The sequence below is a fragment of the Alosa sapidissima genome, chromosome 24 (genome assembly GCF_018492685.1).
Source record: "Alosa sapidissima isolate fAloSap1 chromosome 24, fAloSap1.pri, whole genome shotgun sequence".
Lineage (NCBI taxonomy): Eukaryota > Metazoa > Chordata > Actinopteri > Clupeiformes > Clupeidae > Alosa > Alosa sapidissima.
Genome location: NC_055980.1, coordinates 3,721,305 through 3,748,000, shown reverse-complemented (window position 1 = coordinate 3,748,000; position 26,696 = coordinate 3,721,305). Strand labels below are relative to the sequence as shown.

The 26,696-nt window shown below is 41.3% G+C and overlaps 1 protein-coding gene across 19 annotated transcripts in view; it reads left to right on the top strand.

The window, feature by feature from the left end:
* The first annotated feature begins 10,194 nt into the window (after positions 1 to 10,194).
* Positions 10,195 to 26,696, top strand: part of ebf3a (EBF transcription factor 3a) — a 95,129-nt gene continuing 78,627 nt past the window's right edge. For 8 of the 19 annotated variants that reach the window (XM_042083311.1, XM_042083305.1, XM_042083301.1 and 5 more), the window contains exons 1-6: positions 10,197 to 10,968; positions 11,237 to 11,393; positions 11,765 to 11,828; positions 12,245 to 12,300; positions 14,584 to 14,657; positions 16,280 to 16,348. In XM_042083311.1, coding sequence (XP_041939245.1) covers positions 10,835 to 10,968; positions 11,237 to 11,393; positions 11,765 to 11,828; positions 12,245 to 12,300; positions 14,584 to 14,657; positions 16,280 to 16,348 — 554 coding nt within the window. In that variant the 5' untranslated portion in view covers positions 10,197 to 10,834. Of the gene's footprint in view, positions 10,969 to 11,236; positions 11,394 to 11,764; positions 11,829 to 12,244; positions 12,301 to 14,583; positions 14,658 to 16,279; positions 16,349 to 26,696 lie in introns of all 19 variants that reach the window. The other 11 variants (XM_042083309.1, XM_042083298.1, XM_042083308.1 and 8 more) reach the window with 3 other exon arrangements.

Genomic DNA, 26,696 nt, shown 5'->3' with positions numbered 1-26,696 from the left:
AAAGTACAAAGTCATGTTACATTTTTAATTTGCTTTATTTATAAGGACTATACACTGAGGGGGGAACTACAAACCCATTGGAACAGATTGATTTGCTATTGACATTGGTTCTGCAATCTTATTAAGCCCATTTCATTTTCAAGTATTAAATATTAAAATGAACAAGTAAGGGAATTGCTTTGCAATGAGCCGACATCAACATATGTTTTTTATTACAATTATCTGCGTTATTGGAATAGTTGCTAAATTCAGGAAACAAAAGACACCCTATAAATAAGACACATTACTTGCACAGTATTTTATTATTACATTGCAATTTGCACACATTTGCAGGATTGGTTTTCATGCTTGATACAATTAGTGGCCAAAAGATGCTTAAGATATTTCCTTTATCAGTACTGAAGTGTAGTCAAACAGAGCTGTGAAGTTTGAAGGTCACTTGTCAATAAAAGGACATAAACAAAAAACGATCCTATCTGAACTCTTCTCTATATTGCACACTAGTATGATATAGAAGCTTCGGGAACCCAGGCAGTGAGGCATCGGAAAATGGCCTCAAAGGTCATATTCTATATTAGTGGGGAAGGAAGCGGCAGCCATTGAACATACATGTATGCTGATTTAGAAAATGTTCAATAAAATGATACAAAAAAATGCTTTTTCTAGCTTAACCCTATAAACCTCTACTAGTCTCCCTCTTGGGAAAAGAGACCTGAGCAAGACCCCTTTTCTCAGGAAAACAATGGCAAAAAGGATTCTAGTATATTGTTAGGGTTATTTACTTAGCTGAAATCACCTTTGTGCCTTATGCCTCGTGTCTTGACAGCGCTCTGTGTGCTCAAAGCAGTCCCTGAAGACGTTTGCAACATACATGGTATGCAGAATGCCATTCTTGTGTCGACCTGCCAGTCAGCAGTCAGACGCAACCGATGGTGGAGGCACTGTTAGCGTTACAAAACACATGAAAGCAGAGGACTCTCAAAGACAGCTAATGTCAGGCAGCGTGTCAGGGAAAGCAGGTAGTTTTGAACCGAATGAAGCATCTAAAAGAGGAGCAAAGTGTGGAGGAGGGGAGATATGACTACTAATGCCCCGTGTTTTAGCTCGTTTCCAAGTGCCCATAAAGAATAAGAAGAGGAATGTGAATTGGCAATCCTTTCAGCGTCACACTAGCAGTGCCATTGGCTTGTTTGAGTCTTGAGTCTCTCGAGTGGTGGGGAATTTGGATATGTTTATGGCTGATCCACACACCTAAGGTTAAAATAAAATCCATGTCAAAGATGTTGTGAACCTACTGGACGTCCCTTGGGGAGAGAAGTAAAAGGTAAAAGGAATTAAGACACATCCTGTTCTCATAGAGGTTAACGTCTTGACTCGCATACTCTGGGTGGCTTACTGGCTTCTCTTAGGTCCACAAACTACATCGGACTTGAACCCTTCGTAATTAAATGCTTCATTTCTTTACCTCGAGCACCCAATCCAAATCAGCACATCACTGAAGCTTTTGCTAATTAGGGCAAAATATAAATGAAGAGCGCATAAACATGGGGAACGTGTTAACACCGTGCAAGTGCTGTAGCTGGGCAAACATTCAGATTCCTTAGAAATAATTGCTGTGTTAACATTCTGTGCAATGATTGTGGGTCTGCAAAACTGTTTACATCGCAAAACAGGAACCTCCAGGAAATCCAACCACAAGAGATGAAAATAATGTGCCAATGGGTGTGATGAACACTCATTTTGCAAATTAGTGCTTCTTTAGAATGTAGTGATTAGTCAAAAATAAGTTGGAACATTGATGTTGAAGTTTTACTATAGAATATATGGATGTTTTTAATAGGCCTACATCTGAGAGATTTAACAATTTCCTTAGACTGCTTTTCTCACTGTGTGTATATCTCTCCCCTATAGTTATGCATAATACAGGATTTATTTACCCTGAAATTGTTGAAATACAGTAATACAAACAACTTTCCCCGAAAACTATTCCCAAGCTACTTCGAGTACATCTTGTAAAACAACTGAATATGTATTTGACCTTTCTTGTCAAGTCAACAAACAACAAAAGGAAATTCAGAATTTCTTAGGCTAAAATGTATTGCATAAATCAGCCTTATACAAGCTTTGTACAGCAATTAGCCCACAATTTTATGAAAATACAGTCTGTGTGGTTTATGCAACACAACCACATCCTGTGCTATCATAATAGTGCTTTGTTCACAATAATCATATTCTGAAAGTAACACATAGATGAGTGGTGTATCATACCTGAACCCATACGTGAATCAAGTATCACTCTTCACACAAACTTGTCATAGGCCCACACGCACACACACACACACGCACACAGTGAAAAATACTTGCTTGTGAAAAATGAATAAATGGTGTTAACCCCACGCATATGCATCTGCTGTTTTAAATTTAAAACGTGTTTACATTTTTTTCCACCTCCGTGCCACTCTCCAATGTCTCAAGCCATTCACCTTTTCTGTGAACAATAGCGACTTGCCATTATTTTGGTGTTTTCACAGCAAAGCCCTCCCTCTCCCCTCTGCTAATGAAGGAGCTTCACACATCTGCATGAGTTGCCACTACTGACGCTCTCTGCTCTTAGGGCTCTGATGCCGCAGACCTTCTCTCCAACAATCTAAATCCCCCAGTTGTCTAAGCAGCGAGTGGAATAAATATATCATTTGCTGGCGTGCTATTGGATGTGGCTACTTCCGCAAACACAAATAATTACTTGAGCAAAACATCGTCTACTCCACTCCCTCAAAACATCCACCCACGCCACAGAGTTCTGTGCTCGACTGTAAGCACGCGCAATCACATTCAGGTCATCGCTAGGTTTGTGAAAGTATGCAGCCTGTCAGCTGTCTGCAGTCTACCTGTTTTGGGTTTGATGCACAATGCAATGCAATGTCAGGACCCGAAATCTTAGCACGGCTGTTTTCGCTCCCACCGAGTGCTCCGTGAAAAGGTTCAGTCTTCGATGATGTTTTTACAGGGCTCCTGTCCTACTTGGGTGGGCTGCCACTACAGGTATGGGCATCAGAGAGTGAGGCCCATGGGCGGTCTCTTCACTGCCGCTCTGCGCGAGCCCAGCCCCAGTGGTCCCTCCGTCAGCAACCCTATGTCTTCGCTGCCAAGTGGAGTTATGGAGATTTGTTGGAGGGAACTTTTCAATGCACACAAATCTGTCTGACACAATCTCATACGTTTGTACTGGGGAGGAGGATGTCTATTTGAATTCCAGTCAGCTTCAACCTTGTTCTCACAATGCAGACATTGTAATGACTCAAAAAGACTTCTGTGAAATATTCGGTCACTGCCAAAAAGAAATAAACTGATACATTTGTTTAAGAACTACACAACATGAGAAAGATAAGTTGTCAATCCACTGATGAACTCCCTTTATGTTGCCTCTTTGCCATTTTGACTGTAATACAAGTCTCTAAGTGATTTCATTATTAAGGCCCAAGAACCACAGGAACTGAAGCACATAACGTTGTCTATTTGGAGTGTGTGTGTGTGTGGGGGGGGGGATGAGGCTGGAGGTTAAGAAATGCAATTTTTTTGCAGGTGAACAACAAATGAAGTCATGTGATCATTTCTGATCAGCTTTTCATTCTCTCAGTCAGATAGGATGAACAGTGCTCCTGAGTGTGCATCTCATGCAGCAGACACTGAGTAGGTCTCATCTCTGTGATATTTATTTATGTGATGCACACATGGAGAAAGAGTTGGTGCAGTAATGAAAGCGAAGGATTAGCAAAACTTCTACATAAAACTTCTAGACATATTCTATGTTGGATGCCATCCAAATCAATTTGGGGAACAACTGTCCAATTTACCTGCACATTATATTTGATAGTTTGATTATTAATAGAATTCACCTCTAATCATGCCCTGTTGGAAAGTTTGTTACATTAAGGTTTTCCTCCCTTCTCAGTCCGACCAGGCCCATGTGTGCATGATCATCCAACTGCAACACCAGTTGGAATTTGAAGGCTAAAGACAAGGTACATTTATAAAGAAATTAACTAGTCATTAGTGCACACTTTTTTAATATGTATTTACAGTATCAGTTTATTTACAATAATCTGGTTGGTTGTTGACTGATTGTCATTGTGATCGAGGCAACAATATCCATCTGACAACTTGCCATTTGCTTAACCAAATGGGGCTCTCCTAATCAAGCGTAATTTCTATGCATAAATAGGTTCTTCTCTAATGTGTCACAGTTTTCCGGCCTGCTTTAGAAATAAAGATGCATGTGCATGCTTTTTAATTGTTCTTTCACCTGAAAACCTTGCTTGTATGTTTTAAGCCCATTTTGACCACTATTTCCTTAAAGAGCTCATACCACTCGCTGCAACAAAGGTCTTACTCAAGGTGCCTGTAGGTGGGGCACTATCACCACAAAATGGAGTTTGGAGCCAGTAAATCCGGCAATGACTTAACCCACGGGCGTGTTAGAACGGGCGTGTTAGAACGAATCTGTAGAGAGAAATCTGCTTTTTCTCTGTCCCAATTGCGAGATCCTCCAGATGTTATCATTTGAATCCATAACTCTGATGCTAATAGAAGAAATACGGAAAGAAAAAAAAATAACATGATTTTCACATAGCTTATTCATTGGTTTAAACATTACTTTCTTAACGCGCACTTGCGCTTCGAGATGTGCACTGCATCCACCCTCAAACCTTTGAGGTAAACTTTTAAATCGTTGAACCTAATTTATCACTAAGGCTGTACGTGAGGTTGAGCTGACCTAACTACATTTATTTTCAGACTCGATTTCCACTGGATATTTTACATGTTAATTGTCTAGAATAGGTCTCAGGTTCTTTATTCAGTTTTTTTTTTCTTTTTTATATCGGTATTGCCTCGGGCAACGCTGAAGGCGCCCAAAACCGCACAGCTTCTCCCTCTTCATTTTAGTATCAGAATGAAAATGCTAATTATATGGCAACTGAGCCCTTGACATAATTTACCATTTTCACGTGTTTTACAGTCAAATAAATGCTGGATGTGTCCATAACAGGGCACAAGGCTCAATGTAATTCTACAGGATATATTTAGAACAATAATAACAATGACAATAACAACAACACTAATAATAATAATAATAATAATAATAATAATAATAATAATAATAATTCATTTTTAGCTATTGGATGCGCAATGGCAAAACACGCAAAATGTTAAGACGGAAAACTGCACAGTAGCCTATACACTGCACTGTTACAGTTTTTCAACTTGTGATATATTTAAACTTTTAATTGAAGACTGGATTGTATTAGGACATCTGGACTGACGGTATCAAAGCTGACACCAGCGTCCCAGAGGTTGCTGAAATTTCAGAGTTAATTAGAACGATACATGTTTAATTAAAGCCAATTACAATATCTAAAATGACCTAATCGAAGACTGTGTCCACAGTGAAGGTGCCCTTAGTTCTTCTTTATTTGCATTCATGCATCCTAGCATGCGTTAGTTTTACTTAGTTTAAAACATGTTTTGTGAACTTTTTGGATTAAAGGGTTATTTTTTTCCGTCGATTTATCAACATGTGTCAGCGCAAATCATTCTGCACGCCCAGTCTGTATGTTTGCTATAATGAACAATATTATATAATAATTCATAGCCATGCAAACATTATTACAATTTTTCCAAATATGCTTTAGCTGATCTTTTCTTTTAGCTTGAAATGAGCAGATCAGAAAGAAAATAAACTTACAAGACGATGTTTTACTGAAAGGACAACACCACTTTTTTTTATCCAGCACTAAAATTATAAATAGTTCTTAGGCTATCATTAACTTATGCCTAAATCATTAACCCTACATAAGGCAGACGAGCTAAAGGAATGTAATAAAGTATGCTATACTTCATTGAATATGATGATGCTTCGGTGAAGAGCAAATTGATCTCGGACTCATATGCTACTTTGCCAAAAGGAGGCGCTCTTTGTCAAATTTCAATCAGGAAAATGTTCTGACCGTAAGTTGAGAGTGAATCAGGCTTTGTGTTGCCTTTGAAACCAAGTCATTTGTACTTTCGTGTATTTGAACAGCGTACACACAACTCTTTTTGTTATGTGTAGGCTATATTAAACTATATTTTACCCATTATTTAATTATTTTAAAATAAGGAATATGCTATGTCACAATTGAACTGCCTTCAAGTTGAATATTTGGGTTGAAACAAAACTGTTTATAGAAATGTAATTTCGAAAATAGGCCTTAGCATTGACCATATGCATAGGCTATACTAATTTGATTCTCTCGTTATGGCTGAACATAGGTCTATTAGACAACCGAACACATGCAATCCTTATATGCCTAAATGTTTTCACGATTTTGAGAATACCTGTTATCACTATTGATAACAATAGTCACCACACTTTCATATTTGCCATGATTAAGAAATAACTCGTTAAACACGACTCATGCAGTAAAAATATCACGCAATATCTGGCCTTGAATATCTTGATGTTTGGCGCAAGTGTGCAATGCACGTTTTGATTTCGGATGTACACACACACACACACACACACACACACACACCATCAAACACACACACACACACACACACACACACACACACACACACACACACACACACACACACGCTCAGATACAAACACGCACGCTCTACATGTACATAAACTCACTAGACTAGGCGCATAGGCCTGTGACGAGAAACCAGTAATTTGGGATTAAGTCACAGAAAACACGCAGTTGGGGCCTACAAATATATTAATTTAATTAGAAGGTGATATTTCTTTATGAATTTTATGAATTGTTTGACGGGGCAAATGTAAGATACGCGTTAGATTGAATCACTGGTGCTTCAATGGACTATTTTATTTTCCGCAAACAGTAGCCTATGGCTACACTTCTGGACACGCACAATGCCAGAATACTGCATCACAAGCGATCGCTCTACGTGGTTAACTTACACATTGCCAGCATTTTAAACTTGTATTATGAAGTGTTTGTACCGAGTGATTGGACGTGTGGATAGTGCCTCGGTCACAGACGAGGATGCGTCTTGCTATGAATTAATGTCAATTAAATGCAGCATGGTTTTAAGTTTAATTTGGTCTGTTTCAAGGAACTGCACAACTTTCTTTCAACTCGACTTTCCATTAACGTTTGTGTGTTTGGAAAAATAATGAATCATTTGGCCCTTTTTTCAACTATGCTGTACATGTACTGATGAGGCTCCCATCCCTGTACGTTGGCTCAACGCGCTTCTCGTCTCATGATGTGTAGGCAGCGGTTGCGTCTTGGGCTTGCATCTAACATTACAGACTTGCTGGTCTGGCCGACGAGGGCTGCAAATAGGAAATCGGTGTATATTTAAGCTTGCTCTATGCGCTGGTATGATGTGCAGAGGACAGCTGGGCAATGGCCATCTGACTGACTTTGCCTTGACATCTGGGAAACCCACTGGTGTGTGGCACGCGAATCGGTTGATGTCGCTATTTAAATGCAAATTTGTGGGGGATCATTGAAGCCTCACCCCGTAAATTCACACAAAAGGAACACTTCACACACAATAAGGAGGAGGGTCGTTTCTTCGGGAGGTCTTGGCAACACCAAGCAAATCTTATTCAAAGCCACACACCTTCTGCATGAGTAACTTTCCTTTTGTCCGGTGTCTACTATTAGCACACTTCTCAAAATAAGATCTAACATTGGGGACATAACATTTACATTTCTACAGGGCTGTGCAATTTCAAATAGCCTGCATATGCCTACACAATATATTATTATTATTGTTGGTATTATTATTATCATTATTATTATCATTATTATTGTTATTGTTAGTGCTGTTGTTATTGTTATTATTATTGTCGTCAATAATTATAATGTGGTATTGGTGTTTATTTTATCTCGCCATTTGAAGTTATTTTATAGTCCTTATTAATCATTTGTGATCATGTAAAATAGCACATAGACTACAGTTTGGAATTGTCCTCTTCTGGTGTGACCACATCTGTGTATATGCACAGTGTGCAATGTACTCAGCATATGACAGCCTCTCCCCTAACATTAACCCATATATCACATGAAAATGGTCTACACTGACATTGTGAATGAGACAAAGTTTCTCTACATTTGTTGATCCTAATTTATTTAGCCTACGCGGAAGCCTTTAAGAAGAGTCAAAAGTAAAAGTTGGTGAATTAAAGAGCGCATTTTCCACGCTTTGGATCCAGGACCAGATGATCCTAGAAAATGAGCTGAAATAGATTCAGGCTCAGCGCCTGTTGTGAAGAGCAGCTGATTCCCCTATTTCTGTCCAGATGGCTTCTGAACACAGATTTGCATTCATTTTCGCCTAATATCTTCCAAAATAGAGGGGCAGCTGCATTTGTTGTCAAATAAGGTTTAAAACTCCTTTTTAGGACAGGATCGTTACCTACGTGATGGGGTTGTCGAACTTTTCCTCTGCTTCTCCAGTGAACAGTATCAGCTTTAAAAGGATTTGTCTTAAAACCCTAATTTGGTAATCAGATTGAGATCACCCTAATCTGTAATCTGTTGTAGAGATACAGTACATAGGCTAAGCGATAACTTTTTTCAACCATTGAAAATACAGCAGTTGATAAATATACGCACGATTCAAGTTGTTTTAAATGTGTAAATAAGCACGTGTATATGTTGGTTACAAATGAAAAGGATGACATTTTTAATCGCCTTTCACTTATACACAGAGCATGCCATCTGAAGAAAAGACGCTCGGCAACATTACACACACCCTTCAACATACGTTCATAAGCAGTTTACACGTGCGTAACGTCAAATTTAAAACTTCAAAATATAATGTATATTTAGTACTTAAATTTTACTAATCTTTTTTGAACATGTAATCTTATTTACTAAAATAATCATAAAATATAATTTTATTATACTTACGTACTTAATTAGACGACCAGGCAATGTAATGGATTTTGAGACGAGGCAAGAGCAACAGCTTTGATAATTCACTTATCTTTGGCAATAGTCATTAACCCCCAACACCAGCAAAATAGATTGCTCTCTAAAACACATCTCTCTTCCTTTCTACGTCCCCCATCCCACCCCTTTAGTGCACAGGGCTGCGAGTCCCTTGATAACCCAAGTCGGACTTCGATTTTTGTCGATTAATTAAAATATGAACATACACACCCTGACAACTGACAATATGACTCTTCTGCCTTGCAACCCCTACAAGACTGCGCATCAAAATCGGTAGCTGTTACTCCATACAAATAGTGTATGTATTATAGTAAAAGACATCCACGGTCCGCACCACAGCCGGGGAGGTTGGCCACTGTATCCCCTAGGTAACTTTGCTCCCAGTGCTGTGGAGGAAGTGCACCAAAATTAACGAGAATTATCGCCTACTGAAAAAACTATGTATCAGACAATCAGTGCATGGAATCGCTTATGTCAAGACCACATAGTTTGGGCTTTAAAGGGAATTACATAGCTCTCATTGAGGCGTGGGCATTGAGCTGCATATATTCATCTCCGCTCACAACGTGTAGCCTACCCAGCATATGCATTTACATGTCATGTTTCTTGATAATAAATATCAGTTTACGCAAAAGGATTTTGGACGTATGCTCTATTCAGAGCCTCGCAAATTGCTACATGTTGCTGTGCATTGTAAATCCATTGGTTGTCAGTGGTCAAAACACTGCTTCACATCAGTGTCTAATAAGGGTCTTCCGAACCGTGACTGTCATCTGCATGTCACACTCACTGAGCATCTGACATGGGTAATGTTTTTGTTGTGATTCCTAAATCACAACGCGCAACGCATCCTTGCAGTGACTACTGATAGCTTATACTTCTCATCGTATTCAGTAGAATGTGTGACTTGTTTCATACTTTTCCCTGGCTCTTCTTCGGTTATTACAAATGCAGCAATAACGAGAGTAACATGACGTACCTGCACTAAGTCATTAATTGCATTCCTAATAACATTTAGCAACATCTCGCAATGCCCTGTTCGTTTTGTAGTGGGGCTATTGTGAGTCAATAGCTCACAACTCAATAAAATGTTCATTCCGAAGGAGAACCTTGTCAATGAAAGGAAAAGTGGCGATGTGGTTCTCAGGTTGCAGGAATAGTAGTAGTATGTAGCGCACTCACAGATTCAAGCACCGCCAGCGACAGGAATTGTCAGCCTTCCATATTTGGTCAAAGCCACGCCCAGTGCGCGTCACATTCTGACAGTGCGGATCCCGTGGGCTTAGAGTTTTGGCTCCCGGGAAAGGTTCCATTCCTAGGGGATAGAGGGCTGAGTTTTGTATGCTTCCATCCATTCTGCAAGACGCTAAAGGCCCCTCATCAACCTCTCCTGTGTCCGGGAACACCTCCATGGTAATCATTTTTTCGTTTATTTGTCTTTTGGAGCCGGAGCGCCTTGCCAGAAGTGGTCGATTCAGCAGTGTCCTGAAGCTTTTTTGATGCTGTTGTAGGATGACACTAGCCTGAGAGCATCAACACATCACAAAGTTACAAGAAATGTTTTAGCGAATTGAAAAGAAACACCAACAATATCCTGATATTTCAGCGACTTCTTCGGCGAAAGGATCACGGTCCAACAAGCATAGAGAGGCATCAGTTTCCTACTCTGTAAATTCTTCATGTCGTGCCAACGCAGGACGGGTTGAAGACGGAAACAAGACTTGTGAACTGGGTTTTCTTGCTACAAATCAAGAAGGAACTCTTCCTCGTGTCTTCGAGACTCTCGGAGAAAAGACGCACGAAGCGCGTTTCTAATTTCACTTCTTTGGCTGGAGCTGGTTTGTACGAAAACTGTTTTAATGTTTGGAATTCAGGAAAATATACCAAGAGGAGGGACGACTATGAAAGAGGAACCACTGGGCAGTGGGATGAATCCGGTCCGATCGTGGATGCACACAGCTGGGGTAGTGGATGCTCAAACTGCCGCCCAAAGGTACGTTTGCCAAAACATCCGATTTTTAATGCATTTCTCAGATCGACCCTAAATCCCCACAATGCCATGTATCAATTACAATCTCCCAGTGCACCTCTTCAGCCCCTTTCCCTCCGTTCATTACATCATATTACTGTTAAAGTGACAAATCAAGAAATCTCCTGTCTCTAAAACGTGCTTTCGCCATCTCCAATGTTTTCATTAGCTGCATCTATCTCAAGTGTATCTCCCTATTTAACCGAGATGGTTTCTTGTGTTTTCCCCGCAGCGGTGTGGGTTTGGCTCGGGCACATTATGAAAAGCAACCGCCATCCAACCTCAGAAAATCCAATTTTTTCCACTTCGTCCTGGCTTTGTATGATAGACAGGGACAGCCCGTGGAAATCGAAAGGACCGCTTTTGTGGACTTTGTGGAGAAGGAGAAAGTAAGCGTTTATCGTGTTAATTTCACTTAAACTTATGCACTTAACACTGTAAAACTAGGTCGTGGAGTACACACGTGCACTTACTGTTGATAGGGGCTCCTTGCAAATGTCAAAGCTTACCACACAACACTTTCCCCATTTTTAAAAACATCATACCTTTTATATATATATAAACTAATTTTGTTAAATGAGAATAATTATAGACCTCCTGCCTCGAACATTAATAAACACTTTTGTCTGGAACTGGAAAAACATATAGCCAGGCATACTTCAAAGACATTTATTGCAGAATAAAGTAGTGGCACATGGACATGTGTAGTAAGAGTGAAAAATAAGTGCACACCTCTGATTGAGACGTTGCTTATTTTCAGGAGCCAAACAGTGAAAAAACTAACAATGGGATACATTACAAACTGCAGTTATTGTACAGCAACGGTAAGTGACAATTATCTAAACCGATTCTATGTAAGAATTACCACTCAGTGCAAAAGTAAAAAAAAAAAAAAAAGGACAGAGAAGACTGAACTGACTTTCACATCATTACTGGCTTCTTGCCCTTGTATTTTTTTATAGCCTATGAATTTGACTTTTGTTTTTGGCTTATCCATGCATAGGACTATTTAGCTTACAGTATGTAGAACAATGTGACTCTGCAGTGATTTATTATTGTTCTTGTTAAAGTTTTTTTTTCTTTTCATAAAGCTCTTACGCATCATATGTCTTTAGTATTTTTATTGTTATTTGTGCAACATTACCCCTGTAGAAAAGCATGCGATGTGAAATTAACCGTGGTAAATATATTGTTTAATGATTATTAGGTAATTAAAGCAACATGCGACTTATTTTTACAGGCGTCAGAACAGAACAGGACCTTTACATACGATTAATTGATTCCATGACAAAACAGGTAAGTCCTTTACATTATGCTATTTGCTACTGCATGATTGACAGGGAATTGCGCGCTGTCTAGTTTTGATATTCTCACAAAATAATAATTCATTCAATTCATTGTTTAATAAATCTAAACACAAACCATGAAAAAGCCACGAAAATGTTTTATGTAGCGTAGCTACAATACTGGAACAGATGTGTTCTGGTGTATATTATAAAATAGTATAAAAATAATAATTCAGTTGTGGTTATTTTAATTGAGGGTTGTGGCAATAGCATCAAATGTGGACCTCTTACCGGACAGAGAACAACTATCCTTGCCCCATTATTCAAGTTCTAAGCTCCAGGGGTCTCCCGAATCCGTCTGTTTCTGTAGCATTTAATACTGGACACGTTTCTGTAATTTGAGTGATGTGAATGATAGTGTTCCCCATGCATTTTGGTAACAGTAGGCTAGCTCGGATCATATTGTCAACATGAGATACTTGAATATGTTACTGTTAATTTGATTATAAAGACACTTTTATTGGCCGCCGATTTGAGAGGTCATGCATGAAGTAAAAAAAGGCATTGTTCATTATCAGTGTGCGCGCCTTGTTTAGCCCCAATTAATTCATTTTAGTTGCCTACCGAATCCTTATCGTCACGCTTTTGAACAACTTAAACTTTGCTTCAGATGGAACACATTTACTATTTCAACTGAGGGAGTATATATTTAAGCTTCAAACTCCACACATCATATGCTATGTTTTACATCAATATCAATTGACTGTTTTGAAATATGGGCTATCCTATTTACACTGCATTGAGAGAACCACTTGGTTGCAATATCTTGCTTCCTACTCAAGAGCTGTTTTTTCCCCCTGCATATAATCGCTGTTGTCTGAATCGCAGAGTGAACTCTTCCTTTTGAAAGAGTCCCTTTTTATTAAGCACTATTTGATATTATCTTGTGTCTTTCCGTGTATTGGCAGCTCTAATACAACAGAAAAATGAACGTTTAATCTCACATCTCGGTGATGCGGTCTGTACATGATCAAAGAGTCAATGGCGCTGAACAGTCAGTTTATGGATTTTCGTATCTTCAGGAGAGGGGAAGAAAATAAATCACAGCAATATACATAACTATCGCGTTGCCCAAGTAACACATGCAGATGCACTTAAAATACAACTCAAGCAAGCTACAAATAAAATGAGATAAATATCAACTAAATATTTCCTCCAACACAAGAAAATATAACATACTTTATTTGACTGTATCATGAGTGACTCCTAACAGTAAATGGAAGTGTTGTCTTGATAGTGATGGCTAGTTATATCAGTCGCTTCACGCGTTTATCTCTTATTTATTTTTGCTTATTTTTATTTTACGCTTTCTTTTTGTTCCTTTACTGACGGCCAGAGTAACGGGATGGCCTCCCGTTAATGAACTGGTATTTTCCCCCTTCTGCCGCGGCTTTGCTTTTGTACTGGAGTCCGCGCGGTAGTCACAGGCGGGCGCGTTGGAGTGTGCTCTACCATAGTACATCATAGACACAGGGAGGGAGGGAGAGGGAGACGGAGCAAAAAAGAACTGAAGGCGAGCGCACCTACAGCTTTACGCCATCTGTTAAAGCCAATGCTCAAAAATTACTCAACCATACCCCCGACACCGCTTTTTATCCAAAGAAAAATCATTGTTAGCGCTCAAAATAAACAACAGATTGCCCATTAGCACTTTCCCCCCAAATATCTACAGATTATAACCACGTTGATGTATACGGTTATGGGTATTATTTACCGTGCCCATCTGCATCTGAAAAGCATTATGTGTCTGATTTCCACTACCGCTGTAAGATTTTAAAAAAATCTTAAAGACCTTAAAGTCCGAGCATGTGACATTATTGTTTTTATGGTGCTACTCTCTTGTAGAGTGTCTGAGACAATATTTCCAAACAGTGATTTTAAAAGGGTCTGTGTCTTATTTACATATGCAAATAAATAAGTATAGTTGTTGAATGGACTATAGGCTACCAGTAGACTATGTGCACGAAATAATATATTTTTTATTTATTCACACAGTCAATGACATCTATGCTCGTACTTGTGACACACTCAATTGTAAAAATAGCGAAGTCGTCAATTATAGGCTACTTAATTGATATTAATTGTGTTTTAATTATAAATGGATTTGTTTAGATAGTTTTGCATTTTAGCTACTAAATATGCTTGGCCATGCTCTATTTGTACTATGTGTAGCTCTTTACATAGAAAACATAACCAAGCAAAATCTAAAATATATCTATCTTTTTGTTTCAAGGCTATTATTTATGAGGGCCAAGACAAAAACCCAGAAATGTGCCGTGTCCTTCTTACACATGAAATCATGTGCAGGTAAGAAACATTATTGACGCATGGCGTACTACATTAATTTACCACCTCTGCGTGAAAGCTCTCTGATTTATCGCTGTTAATAAAATGTTTGATGTTTGAATTTAGTTATCTTTATGCTTTGCGTTATGGTTTGTACATTTTGACATCAGCCCTACCATGGTCAGTGTGTTGGTCAGTTGTGTTGTTAATTAATTAATAGTTAACAGTTCATGAAGGCCATATCGAGAGTTGATATATTTTGTGTTGCGTATTGTTCTCAACAGTTACTTTGGTCTTTCTATTGACTGGGCCTGCAGTTGTTACGATAAAGTGATAGTTTCTGTCAGTATTAGGCCTACTGCGGTAAGGTAAATAAAATTAAATCAGGTCATTGATGACATCGGACTCCAGAATGCATTTGACTGGACGCACGAATACGGAAGCATTTAAATGCATAAACATGCACCCCTCTGCAATCGCTAAAAACAGAAAGAGTCTGGTTAGCCACTCAACTCTCGCGCATGAGAGAGCTGAGGGTTGATGCGCACGAGGCTAACCTCATCTCGGCATGGTTCTTCATTGTTATGAAACTACCTGAGCTATAGCAGCAATTTATTAAATCGTCACACCCTTGGACACGGTGTTTTAAAGCAGCACGTGTGGTCTCCGGTCAGAATATTGCAGTGTGAACATGAGAAACGTTTGGGTCGTTTATGAATCCGAGCTGGAATAAGCGCCTCACTCAAGGGGACAAAGAGTCTCTCTCCCCTTCCGTATTTTTTTTTCTATATTGAGATGTAGTAGAGCTCAGTGTTATTTTTGTTATTAAATTCTTGCTGAAAGTATGCTTTAGAGATAAGACCTTATTTTTACCCCACCTTTCCAGAACTGTTATGTATGTAGAAAAGGCACAGATGTGAAAGGGAGTCATACGAGGAGAACTATAGACTTTCTTTAATCACTTTAGCTGTCAGCTTTGGGTAGCTTTACATACTCTCCATACCATATGGTGTTAATTTAGCTAATTTGGACATGTAACCATTATACAAGTATTCCTTTAACAAATACAAGTAGCATAACATTTTTTGTTTAATTTCAGCATGAATTAAACCCACCATTATGGTCCAGTGGTACCACTGGTAAACCTTTGCAAAATGTAAGCATTGTCACCACTTTGTGTAAGATTGATGCTGGCTTTTGAGCTTGTAATTAATAAATGCCCCACAGAAATACTGGTTGAAGGTGGCATCTTGCATCCTCTCCAGAAATAACAGCTTGACAATTAGAGGTAAACAAAAGCTGAAGCTGTGAAAAGTTATTCCCCTGCCTCCTGGCATCGCCTCTTCTCAGTTCACTGCTAAGGCAAACACCACAACATGTTGTTTTCCATCTTTTAGCAGCAGCGCATTGCTAGATGTTTATTCGGCGCGATTCTCAGAGAACCACACCAATCAACAGCGGCAAACATGGCCATGATCATCAACTAGCTTCATGACTGATTTGAAGTGGGAGGGGGGGGGGGGCAATGAAAAAGACACTGCCAACCAACCATTGCACACAGTAGAGCTTAACCAATATGTTAAAAGGCTTCAGTTGAACCTGTTTTTGACTGTCACATTTGTTTTCTTCCTCTCCCACCAAAGCCGGTGTTGTGACAAGAAAAGTTGTGGGAACAGGAATGAGACCCCTTCAGACCCGGTCATCATTGACAGGTAAGGCGTCATTTTTGTTTTGTTCACCACGTCTCTCCTCTCATGTCCTCAAGATGTGTGCTTGTTGTCCTCCCAAGTCTGTGCCAGGTTGAGCTCTCGCCTGGTCTGTGCTGTTTGTTGTTGTGCGCCGTTGTGATGCACAGGTGGGTTGACTTGGAAACCTGGTCGTCTCTGTGGGGATTCAGTAATTGCTCGCGAGTTGTCAGGGGAAGCAGTTTCGCCGGCCTCTCCTCGTGCTGTGAGGAGCAGTTTATACCTAGTGAGCTGCTGGCTTTCAATTCAGAGGTGGATCGTCTTCATCCTCATTTGTTAACAAGTGTTTTCATTCTGTTTCCCTCCATCTGATTGCCATTATTCTCGGAGTTAGCAGTGGAAATACTTCTTGGCTTCTCCACATGAGTGTTTGGTTCACAGGATAGTGTAGTCTTGCATAAAAAGTCCTTTACATTGGTGTTGTTTTTTAAAGTGTGTATGTGTAGAATGGAATTTTCATGTCTGATGGTCATGTGATTAGGGGGTGGTTGTATAAAATTGATTACTGTGGGGGCTGCAATGACTGGAACTGATGTTTAGAGGATTTTTTTTCGTATGTTTAATCACCTTGTACATATCACTTTTTTATACAAATTTTCCTGGTGTGATTTTAATTCAGATTTAAACAGTAGAATTGTTATGATGATAATAGGCAGTAACTGCAATACTCACAGTAGAAATAATTTGTTGATGATTGCAATTTAATAATCACTTGTAATAACCACAGTGAGTCAGTCGGACATAAACCAGAGGACAAGACAGTGTTTGAAGTTCAGGCTCTTAAGTGTTAGTGAGGTAGAACAAGTCCACCTTGCTCCATAAATCCAGAATCCACATTGCTCCCACATGCAGTAAATGACCATGAACCCTCCGTGTCTGATGCCAGCGCTGGGAGCGCGAGTGGCCCTGTGAACTGGCAGGGGAAGGCAGCTCGGGTATTTGACAGACCTCACTGTTGCAAAAAAGTTCCTCTCAGAGGGAGAGCTGTGCTGTCTACAGGCAGAAATGAAAGCAGGAGGAGAAAGACGACGAGTTGGGCCCGGGCAAAATATGCACCACCAGTGGATAGCAATGCTAATGTTTGACTAGCTGAAATAGCTGTTTGCTTAGTGGAGAATGTTTGGTATCTGACAGAGAGAACATCTCTCTTATTAGTAATCAAATAGGGCCCACCAGTTGCTGCCGTCAGTCAGGGACTGGGTCCACCGTCGGAAAATAGGTTTCACATTCTGGAGGGCTGATTTTATGGAAAGAGTCGTATGCTTTTCAGGCAGCATGTATTTTGACATTGTTGCACATTCTGGGGTTATGATGTCTGTGTTTCCTTTGGTGTCTCATTACTGTCATGGGTGAGAGGAAACACAAATAATATTTGCGATTTCCTTTCCTCAGTCGTCTACAGACCAGGAAGTCACCGCTATGTCATTTCAACATCTTACCCTTTAAGTACTTTTTAAACAGAGTGCATTAAAGCATCAGCTTGCATAGTTAGATGTATGGGGAGTATATTCAGAAGCTCCAAACGGATTTACAAGTAACCCTTATTGTGTGTGTGTGTGTGTGTGTGTGTGTGTGTGTGTGTATGTGTGTGTGTGTGAATGGTAATAAGTAGGATGGCAGGGGTTAGATTTATGTGCTGCTTGCCTCCACTCTGTCCCCTGTAATAGGGGAGTAAAGGGGGTTTGTTTTGCTACGACACACTGAAGATAAAACATGCATCACTTCCTCCCCCTGGTGCCTGGGAAGTCTCAGCTCCATGAAGTCTCTTTAGAGTTCGAGAATGCCAGCGATACAGTATATAGTTGTCTTCAAAGTAATATAAGGTGAACACTTAACAACAGGGTGTCATTGATATTTAACACATTTGCTCTTCCTTCAAATTGCCTCTCTTTGTATTGTTGCTAAATAGAGTTGAACGTATCATTTGTCTCCAGTCTTTGTGGTTGAATCTGGTGCACAATGAGTGTAATATAAGTAAAATAGGAAAAGGAGTACTGTGGAGGAGAGGATTGGGTCCCATGCACGGGAGAAAGGGAAGCAAAAAAGGAGGGATATTGTCGTAAGTTCAAACAGTGGATAAAAAAGCTCACATTTTCATTGTGATGTGGTTGAATGGGAGCGGAGTATCGTTTTCATAGAGGAGCGATCCGTTCTGTGGTATCACAAAAGCAGATGTTCCTCATTAGGCTCTTCCATTGTCTGCATATCACAACCATGAACAGATGATTTTATCCCAATGCACCCAGAACATTCAGCCAGTGACTGTTGCTACACAAGCCTTAGATGACTGTAGTGTAAATGCATGTGGGCGCGGATCTGAAACTCCAAAGCAGGAGAAGCATGGAGGAAAAAACACAGAGCTCTATCGCTTTACAGTGCAGCTCTGTTACTCCATTAGGCTGCTCTGTTTTTGTGTCGCATGTGCATCATTATGTATGCCCCTATATGATCTTGAAGTTAGTCTTGGCATGTGTCGGAATTGATGTTATGGAAATCACAGTGCATCCATGTTTGCTGTTCTCTTTGGGCCAAGGGCTTGCATATCCATGGACTGACTGAGGCTGCCGGCTGAAAGGGCTGATTGTTGAGGCAGACAAGGGAGGTCCGATTACGTTACAATCAAAACATTTTACTGCGATCCTCTATAGAGAGGGAGAGAGAGTGGGAGGGAAAGAGAGGAAAGGAGTCAGTCAGAGAGTGAGAGAGAGAGAGGAGTGGGAGGGGGGAGAGAGAGAAAGAGAGAGAGAGAATGAGAAAGAGAGAGAGAGAGGAGAGGAGAGGGATAGTTTTGCAGTGCTAGAGCATGCTGACCAGACTTGTGATCCATTATCGATAACGTTCTCAGCAACATTTTCCCAGATGGCACATGGGGCAGTCATACTGCTAGTTGGCATCATGTTGGACAGTAACTGGCAACCTCACAGATCTGGCATTTTCAATGGAGTTTAGGAGACTTATCATTCCAAATGTGTCCTATTTTCCTGTAGTCAAGCCAGACATCTGTTTATCCCATTTTCTCTTGGACTTTGTTACAGCTTTAGGTTTTTGAAAAAAAAAGAAAAAGAAAAAAAGTTTGTCAGATTTAACAGCTGTTACAGAATTTCAACCCCAGTAGATCTTTAAATATTTCAAACATTACCCCATGCTACAATAGATTATTCATATTTATCTTTTTAGAGGGAGGAAATAAAGTCAATAATACGGTAACATGCACTACAGCGTCAGTCTTGTATAGACAGCCTGGGGAACATGGTAGATTTGCTATGTCAGAACCAGACTGCAGGTTCATTTACAACTGTAGCCTCTGCCTTTGGAACTAATAATGGTGGAGTGTCGGAAGACTGATTGGGGTTTTCCTAGCTGGCGGTACCTTCTTTCACTTCCTGTCACAAAGGTCAAGATAGGCTGACCTTTGTAGACAGCCCACTGCCTGAATTATTCATGTGATTGACTTTTTTGTCAGTCTACCCAGTTGTGTGTGGGGACATTTTATTCATATGGCTCATTTAAAGCATTCGCCTGCACCTGTTCAAGTATTAATGTCATGTAATTTGGACCCTGATGCTGTTTTTGCTTAACATTCATTATATTTCTTATTAGAGGACACTTCCAGAGGATTATGCCTGATTATTACTGGACCTTGCCAACAGCCATGTTGAGTACATTTCATAGGTATTCCACTCCAGGTTGATATCAGTTGAACAAAAAAAAAATGGGAAAGCAGTCACTCAACATTTGACCGTTGCTCATGCGGTTTTATTTATTTATTTTGGAAGGTGGGCGGCTGGGGTCAGTTTTGTTGCTTCTCCATGACCAAGCAGACAACTTAAAGCCCCCTTCTTTCCCTTATGGCTTGACAGAGGCCTGATTAAACCCGACTCAGAGAAAAGCTGTACAAATGCCAGCATTTATAAGGTCAGCGCTTTTGTTGGAAATGCTATGTAAATGAGGATCTGCAAAAAGGGACATTAAACAAAATTCAATCCATTGTCTCCCTTAATGTCATTTACATTTTGGCTAAGTCCCGGACTGTCAAGCAGGATTTTTGAAATAATTTTAATTACATATCAGCTGGAAAACAGAGAGGCTCTCTCACAGAGGTAGCATTTGGATAACCTGCAAAAGAGGGTCTGTTTATTAACTTGCCTGAATGGCATGTTTTCACGGCATCTGCATAGAGTAATTAAAAGAGTGTTAAGTGTTAATTCCAGCCCTCCCTCCTCCACGTCACCCATGAAAGCAAAGCTGTGGAGGGCATATGAGATTTAGCTTTTTCTCACCTAACATTTTCTTATAAGGCTTTGTCATACCCAAGTGACATTGCCTTTTAAAAGGCCTTTTTTGTTTTATAAATTATTATTATTATTATTTATTGATATTATTATTATTATTATTATTGCTGCAGTTGTTTTTTTATTCCTACTTAAAAAGGCCCAGGATCCAGTAATGGCTGTGTGTGTTTGGGTCTGCTGCAGCAGAGGCTGCATTGATTCGAAGCATGCTGCGAGTGGATCTGATTAATGAGTGTGCATGCAGGAAATACATCTCAGGCCAGGAAACAACCACCAGTGCTGTGCACACGCTCAAGTACACAGGTGTGAACATCTTTGAGTTATTTATGAGCGAGTCAGCAACCTCTGTGTTAGTGAGAGAGCACAGTCGAAAAGCAGAAGAAAGAGAGAGGGAGGGAGAGAGAGAGATTGAGAGAGAGAGGGAGGGAGGGAGGGAGGGAGGGAGGAAAAATCCTCTTTCTCCTTCAAATGAACATGTCCGGTCAAAGCTAGCCTCTTATGGCCCAAAAAATGGCGAGAGGGAAAAAATAGACTGTACGTCCAGTGACTACATTTTGATAAAGGAGGTCAGCAGGACCAGGGGAAAGCCACACAGATTTATTTGATGTGCATTTGCGGCTGAGCGTAATTATAACATGGTCGGCAGTGTTTGCATAAGTATAACCTGTTCTTAAACCACTTATTTGCGGTGAAGGTATCTCAGTGCGCCTTTTGAACCTTCAGTCACAGCCCTGTTTTGGCTTCCATCTCGTTTGTTTGCTTGAGTTCCCATTATAGCTGTCTCATTTTGCCTTTGGCATGTTAACCTACACTGTGAGATCCTTGTACACAGGAACAGGGCTTTTCAGTTTGTATGTTTTAAGGAGAAGTAGAAGAGGGGTTGTGGTGGTGGAGAGAGAGAGAAGGGGAGAGAGAGAGAGAGTGGGGGTGGGGGGGTAAAGGAGACAGTAAGGGATCAAAACCCCACTCCTCCGCTGAGAGAAAAAAAAACTCAAGTTTGCTCATGAAAGAGATACTATAATACCACCAATAATTTAACTTATGTTGCATTTTTGAAAATTCAAATGAGCCTTTGCATAAGTAGGTGAATTCACAAAAATGCAGTTAAAGGTCTGTAACTAGGTGCATGAATTTTGGAAAAACATATGTTGTGTACGTTGTGGATGTTTAAGAATGAGCATAATGAGCATTTGAGCATAATTCAGCATATGATGAAATAGTTTTGAAAGATGTCTTCCTAGCATTCAGGGAAATATGGTGTAATCACACTAAATGTCCACAGATTACAAACTGATTTGATGTGGTTTGATGATTTTGCTCCATTAGTTGTTTGTGTGTGTGTGTGTGTGTGTGTGTGTGTGTGTCTGTGGGAGGGTGTGTGTGATGGAAGTGGGGGTTGAGCTAGGTTAGTTCGCAACAGCTGGCCACCCTTCGCGGAGTGTAACTGACAGTTGTCTGTAAGGGGTTTTAATGAAGATTGTCACCTTTTATGCCAGAAAGCGATGGGGCTGCCAGATCTACAGGAAGGAAAAACCCAGAGAGCTTAACCTGTACTTGGCAGGCGACTCCCTGCTTGCACTTGGAGAAAATGAAAACCAGCCACACCGAACAAGAAGCCAAAATCACCCTGGCTGCTGCTCAGCCCCATAGACAAGGATTTTGATTTTGGAAGGAGTTGTCCGACATGGAAAAAAGTCCATTTGTCAGTGTAGTTGTAAGCACAGTGTGTCCCCTCTCTGCAGCTGGCTAGATAATATATTCCTGTTTCTGAGCGGGGGCTGTGCTGGAGGTAGAAATGGTGCTGGTTTTACAGTAAGTGCTCTCGGGGTCCCTGGTGGAGTTGTTCTTCAGTAGGGGCATCAGTAAATAGTGTGACTTGGGAATGGCACTGAAGACGCCGGTGTGTTTTCCTGCCCGAGCGCTCGCAGGGAAATGAGTTTAGCATGTGTGGAGAGGGGAAGGGATAGCCGTGTGTGTGTGTGTGTGTGTGTGTGTGTGTGTGTGTGTGTGTGTGTGTGTGTGTGTGTGTGTGTGTGTGTGTGTGTGTGTGTGTGTGTGTGTGTGTGTGTGTGTGTGTGTTGCTGCGCAACATGTCGCGCAGGGCAGGGCCAGAGGAAGAGGCCGGCTCCAACGTGTCGCTGGTGAAAGCTGAAGCGTGGTCGCACACACATCTGGTGAGAAAGCGTCTGTGCAAAGAGGGCTCACCGGACACCCTGCAGCTTAGGCTGCATCCCTCCTGAGACAATACCTTCACAGTCCTCAATACGCCAAGGCTTTAGCCTTGCCTCGATAGCGCCAAAATAAAAGTCATTTCCCATTTAAATCATGTAGCATTTTAAAGGAAGCAGTACAATCTTGCCTGCGATTTTTGTTCCTCATTCTTCGCATGAGCCACTGCCAAAGCCCAATGAATACTGCCGTTGTGGGGGGAAAACACCCAACATATCAGAAATCTGCTTTGAAAGTGGGTGCATGGACAGCCTATAACCGAGAGTCTGTGGGACTTATTGAGAGGCAAATCAGACGGCTCAGACGAGCGTCGTCAGAGTGTGACATATGTGCGCTAAAAAGGCCCTTTATTTGATTGTGCGCACAAAGGGGGACACTCCCCTTTTGTTGGGCTGTGTGAATGCCCCTGCTGGGTCTCTGTGTGCACACTGTCAACACTGCTTGTTGGACTCACGACCGCACAGAAGGCTGAACCCCGCAATGGAGGATGTGTGTGTATATACAGACACACACACACTCACACACACACACACATATATATGCACGCACAAAATTGTCACAAGCTCTCACACAGATTTGCACCCACACACACATACACGTGCACACACACACACACACACACACACACACACACACATAAACAAACCCAGACAGTTGGAGAGGGTCTGTTGTCACACAATAGGCAGGCGCAGACGCATGTTCCCTTTGAATAACAACCAGGCAAATTGGATCAGTTTTGGTCGAGCGTGGATCGCCAGGAATGCATGTCCAAGTTTCATTACGGCCCCTCGTGTGAATGTGTGCCGCCGACTCTCGCTCTGAATTTTACAGTACACATGAGTCACTGCAATTTTTGTCTGTTTGTGTTACTCATGCACAAAAAAGCTGACTTCTCTCCTCCGAGCAGATTTAAAAGTCTTGAGGCTTGTGTGGTTTAAATGGTCCCCAGCCCCATTTTCTGTCAATCTCCATTAGGACTCCTATTTGATCCATCCAACCTCGATAATGAAGAAATGAAATGTTTGGTGAGCTCTAACCATGTCAGCCTGTAAAACAGCACATGACTACACACTGAGGGCTGCAAATGTGGTAATAAGTTAGAGCCCAGATCCACCAGAGGTTTTCCTTTCTCTCCCCCTCTCCCTCTCCCTCTCCCTCTCTCTCTCTCTATCTCTCTCTCCATGTTTCTCTCCCTCCCTCTCTCTGTCTCTCTCTCTGTGTCTCTCTGTTTTGTACGGTTAAGTGCAAATTCACACCCACAGCATTTGTTTCGCATTAGGAGAGGTTTGTAAATCAGATCAATGTGCTCCGGGTGCCGAGGCTCCTCCAGAGGAATCTTTTCCGTCACCAGTCAACCCAACACACACACACACACACACACACACACACACACACACACACACACACACACACACACACATACACACACACACACACACACTTGCACCCCCTCCCTCTCCTGTACAGGCTCATCGGATCCACCATCGTGCCCCACCTCCCCCCTGCAACCCTGACTGGCCCCCCATTCCAGCCTTATTCTTCTCTACCTCTCTCTTCTGCTTCACTCCCCAGCAACCCCCCCCCCCCCCCCCCCCCCACATCTCCATCCATCCCCATTTTCTGAATGTTGCAATTTGTCGTGTGACACCACAGAGATTAGGTGAGGAAACAGTGTGCGGATTGTATTGGACATGGTGCTGGTCCTGGCAATTTGAGGTCACAGGACAGCGATCTGGACATTGGGCACAAGCCATCAGTTACCTCAGAGAGAGACGCACTGGGCCATGGCCGCCGCGGCCCCTGGGGTCCGGGGGGAAGGATCCGGAGAAAAACCTTCAAAAACAGCAGCAAATAAGTATCATTTATTAAAGCTGACAAGTTATCTCTAAATATAGGCCGCCACTGTCAAAAGATTATCGCACGGCCTGGCCATCCATTCTCTATCCCCTGTAGATGAAAAGGCACGTTTCTCATAGACACAGGAACAAATGTTAAAATGAGAATGACCACTGAGTATGGATAGCACACTCTGCTTTGTGCAGCTTATAAAGCGCCATGCTGGTGGTGAGTCTGTAATGTTCTGATGAGGAAAGCAGGGAAGAGTGTTTGTTTTTTTATTTTTTTTGTATGACTAGCCTGTGTGCAGTGTGTAAGCATGATGCAATGGTGAAAAGCCCGTAAGTAAAAAGAGGACCGAAATAACAGTTAAGAGGGCAGAGGCAGGGGACGAAAGGGAACAGTTCACACAGAAGAAACACTCAACAGCCTGAGCAGTGCAGCCTGAGCAGTGCAGTTGTGGGTTCAGCAAGCCACAGTCTGAAACGCATTCGCTTGCTCAAGGCTATTTGTCATTATAAGCGAACCACTGCTCATGTTTCTCAAGACCGACCTCATTATAATTATTCCCAGCAATTATAGCGTCCAGAGCCCACTCCAAATCCAAGACATGTTAGTTACCATTTATTAGGCTCAAAGCAGTCGCTAATTTACATTGTTTTAAATATGGGGTGTGATGTTGATTTATTGTGTGTGCTTCAGGTCAGGTGAAGTTGATAAGGCATCATTAGATACAGTAAATATTTTTACTGGGGTCCAAAAGCTGTTTACATTCAGTCTACACTCACACATGGAGAAGTTCATGCATAATCGCACTGTATAAAGTACTAAATAATGTAATACGGTTAATGTCGTTTCAACAGCTGTGCCTTAAGGGCCACAAAGACCATAAACAGTGAAAAAAATGACGCAGTCTGGAGTTAAATGCACAGATTTGTTTCTATATGATGTAAGAACCTAAAATAACACTAAATTCATCTCTAAAATCCACTTGGATGCAAATTATGTAGTTGCCTACCAGAGGTCTTGTTTAAGCAAAGAAAAGCAAAACGCGTCAAAAATTGAATAAAAACATCTTATCGATAGAGTCGTGCCCAGGCACTCTGCGCAAGCCTCAAGACCTGCAGTCCCAGGGAGGGATGAGCGGTCTGATGCTGAGGTGCAGTAATTATCTTCTCGTGAAGAATGTACAATGGCGCCAGGATGATGAATTGATTGCAGATTGGAAGCATGGTTTAACTGTCATGTTCCCGAGATAAGGGGGAGCCCGGGGATTGCTTGCTCTCTCCCCCAGTTCCCAGCCAGCCAGTTTATTAGTGCAAATCCCAAATGTTTAGTAAACTCATTAGGTTCCATCTAATGCTAATTTATCATCATAGATGGCCGCGGAGCAAGGAAGGCCACAGGGGCTGCCGCGGAAAAAAGCGTGGCGATTTACAGCGCCGCTCTGATCAATCACCGCCAGTGTAGCGGCCATACTTTATTATATGCCACGGACCACACTAAATGATGCAAAGGATTATGTCCAGGCAATCACTTTGGGCGCGCTACAAATGATCTCTCCTCAGATAATGGTTATCTGTGGGTAAACACAACCTTTCTCAAAGGCTTCCGTGTGGGGCGCGCCACTTCTCCGCACCGCCACTGCGAGATCAGAGAAGGCCTGCCACTTTCAAGAGCCCTCCGCAAGACTAAAAGCCCTTTTGAAGAGATATGGTGAAATCACCATTGAGAAATGTTGAGTTCCAGATGCTTATGGGTTTAGCGGTGGTAAGACGAGTGAGAGCGAGAAAGGCAGCAAGACTAGGTGCCATAGGTCTTTCTATTCTTCTCCTCTTCTATTCTCCTTCACTCCTTTTTTCAAAGAGTACTGTATCCACCTCTCCACAGTGAGTCAGATAATCCCTGATCTGTCAGCGCTCGGGCTAACTAATTCAGAAATAAGGTAATTCATATGA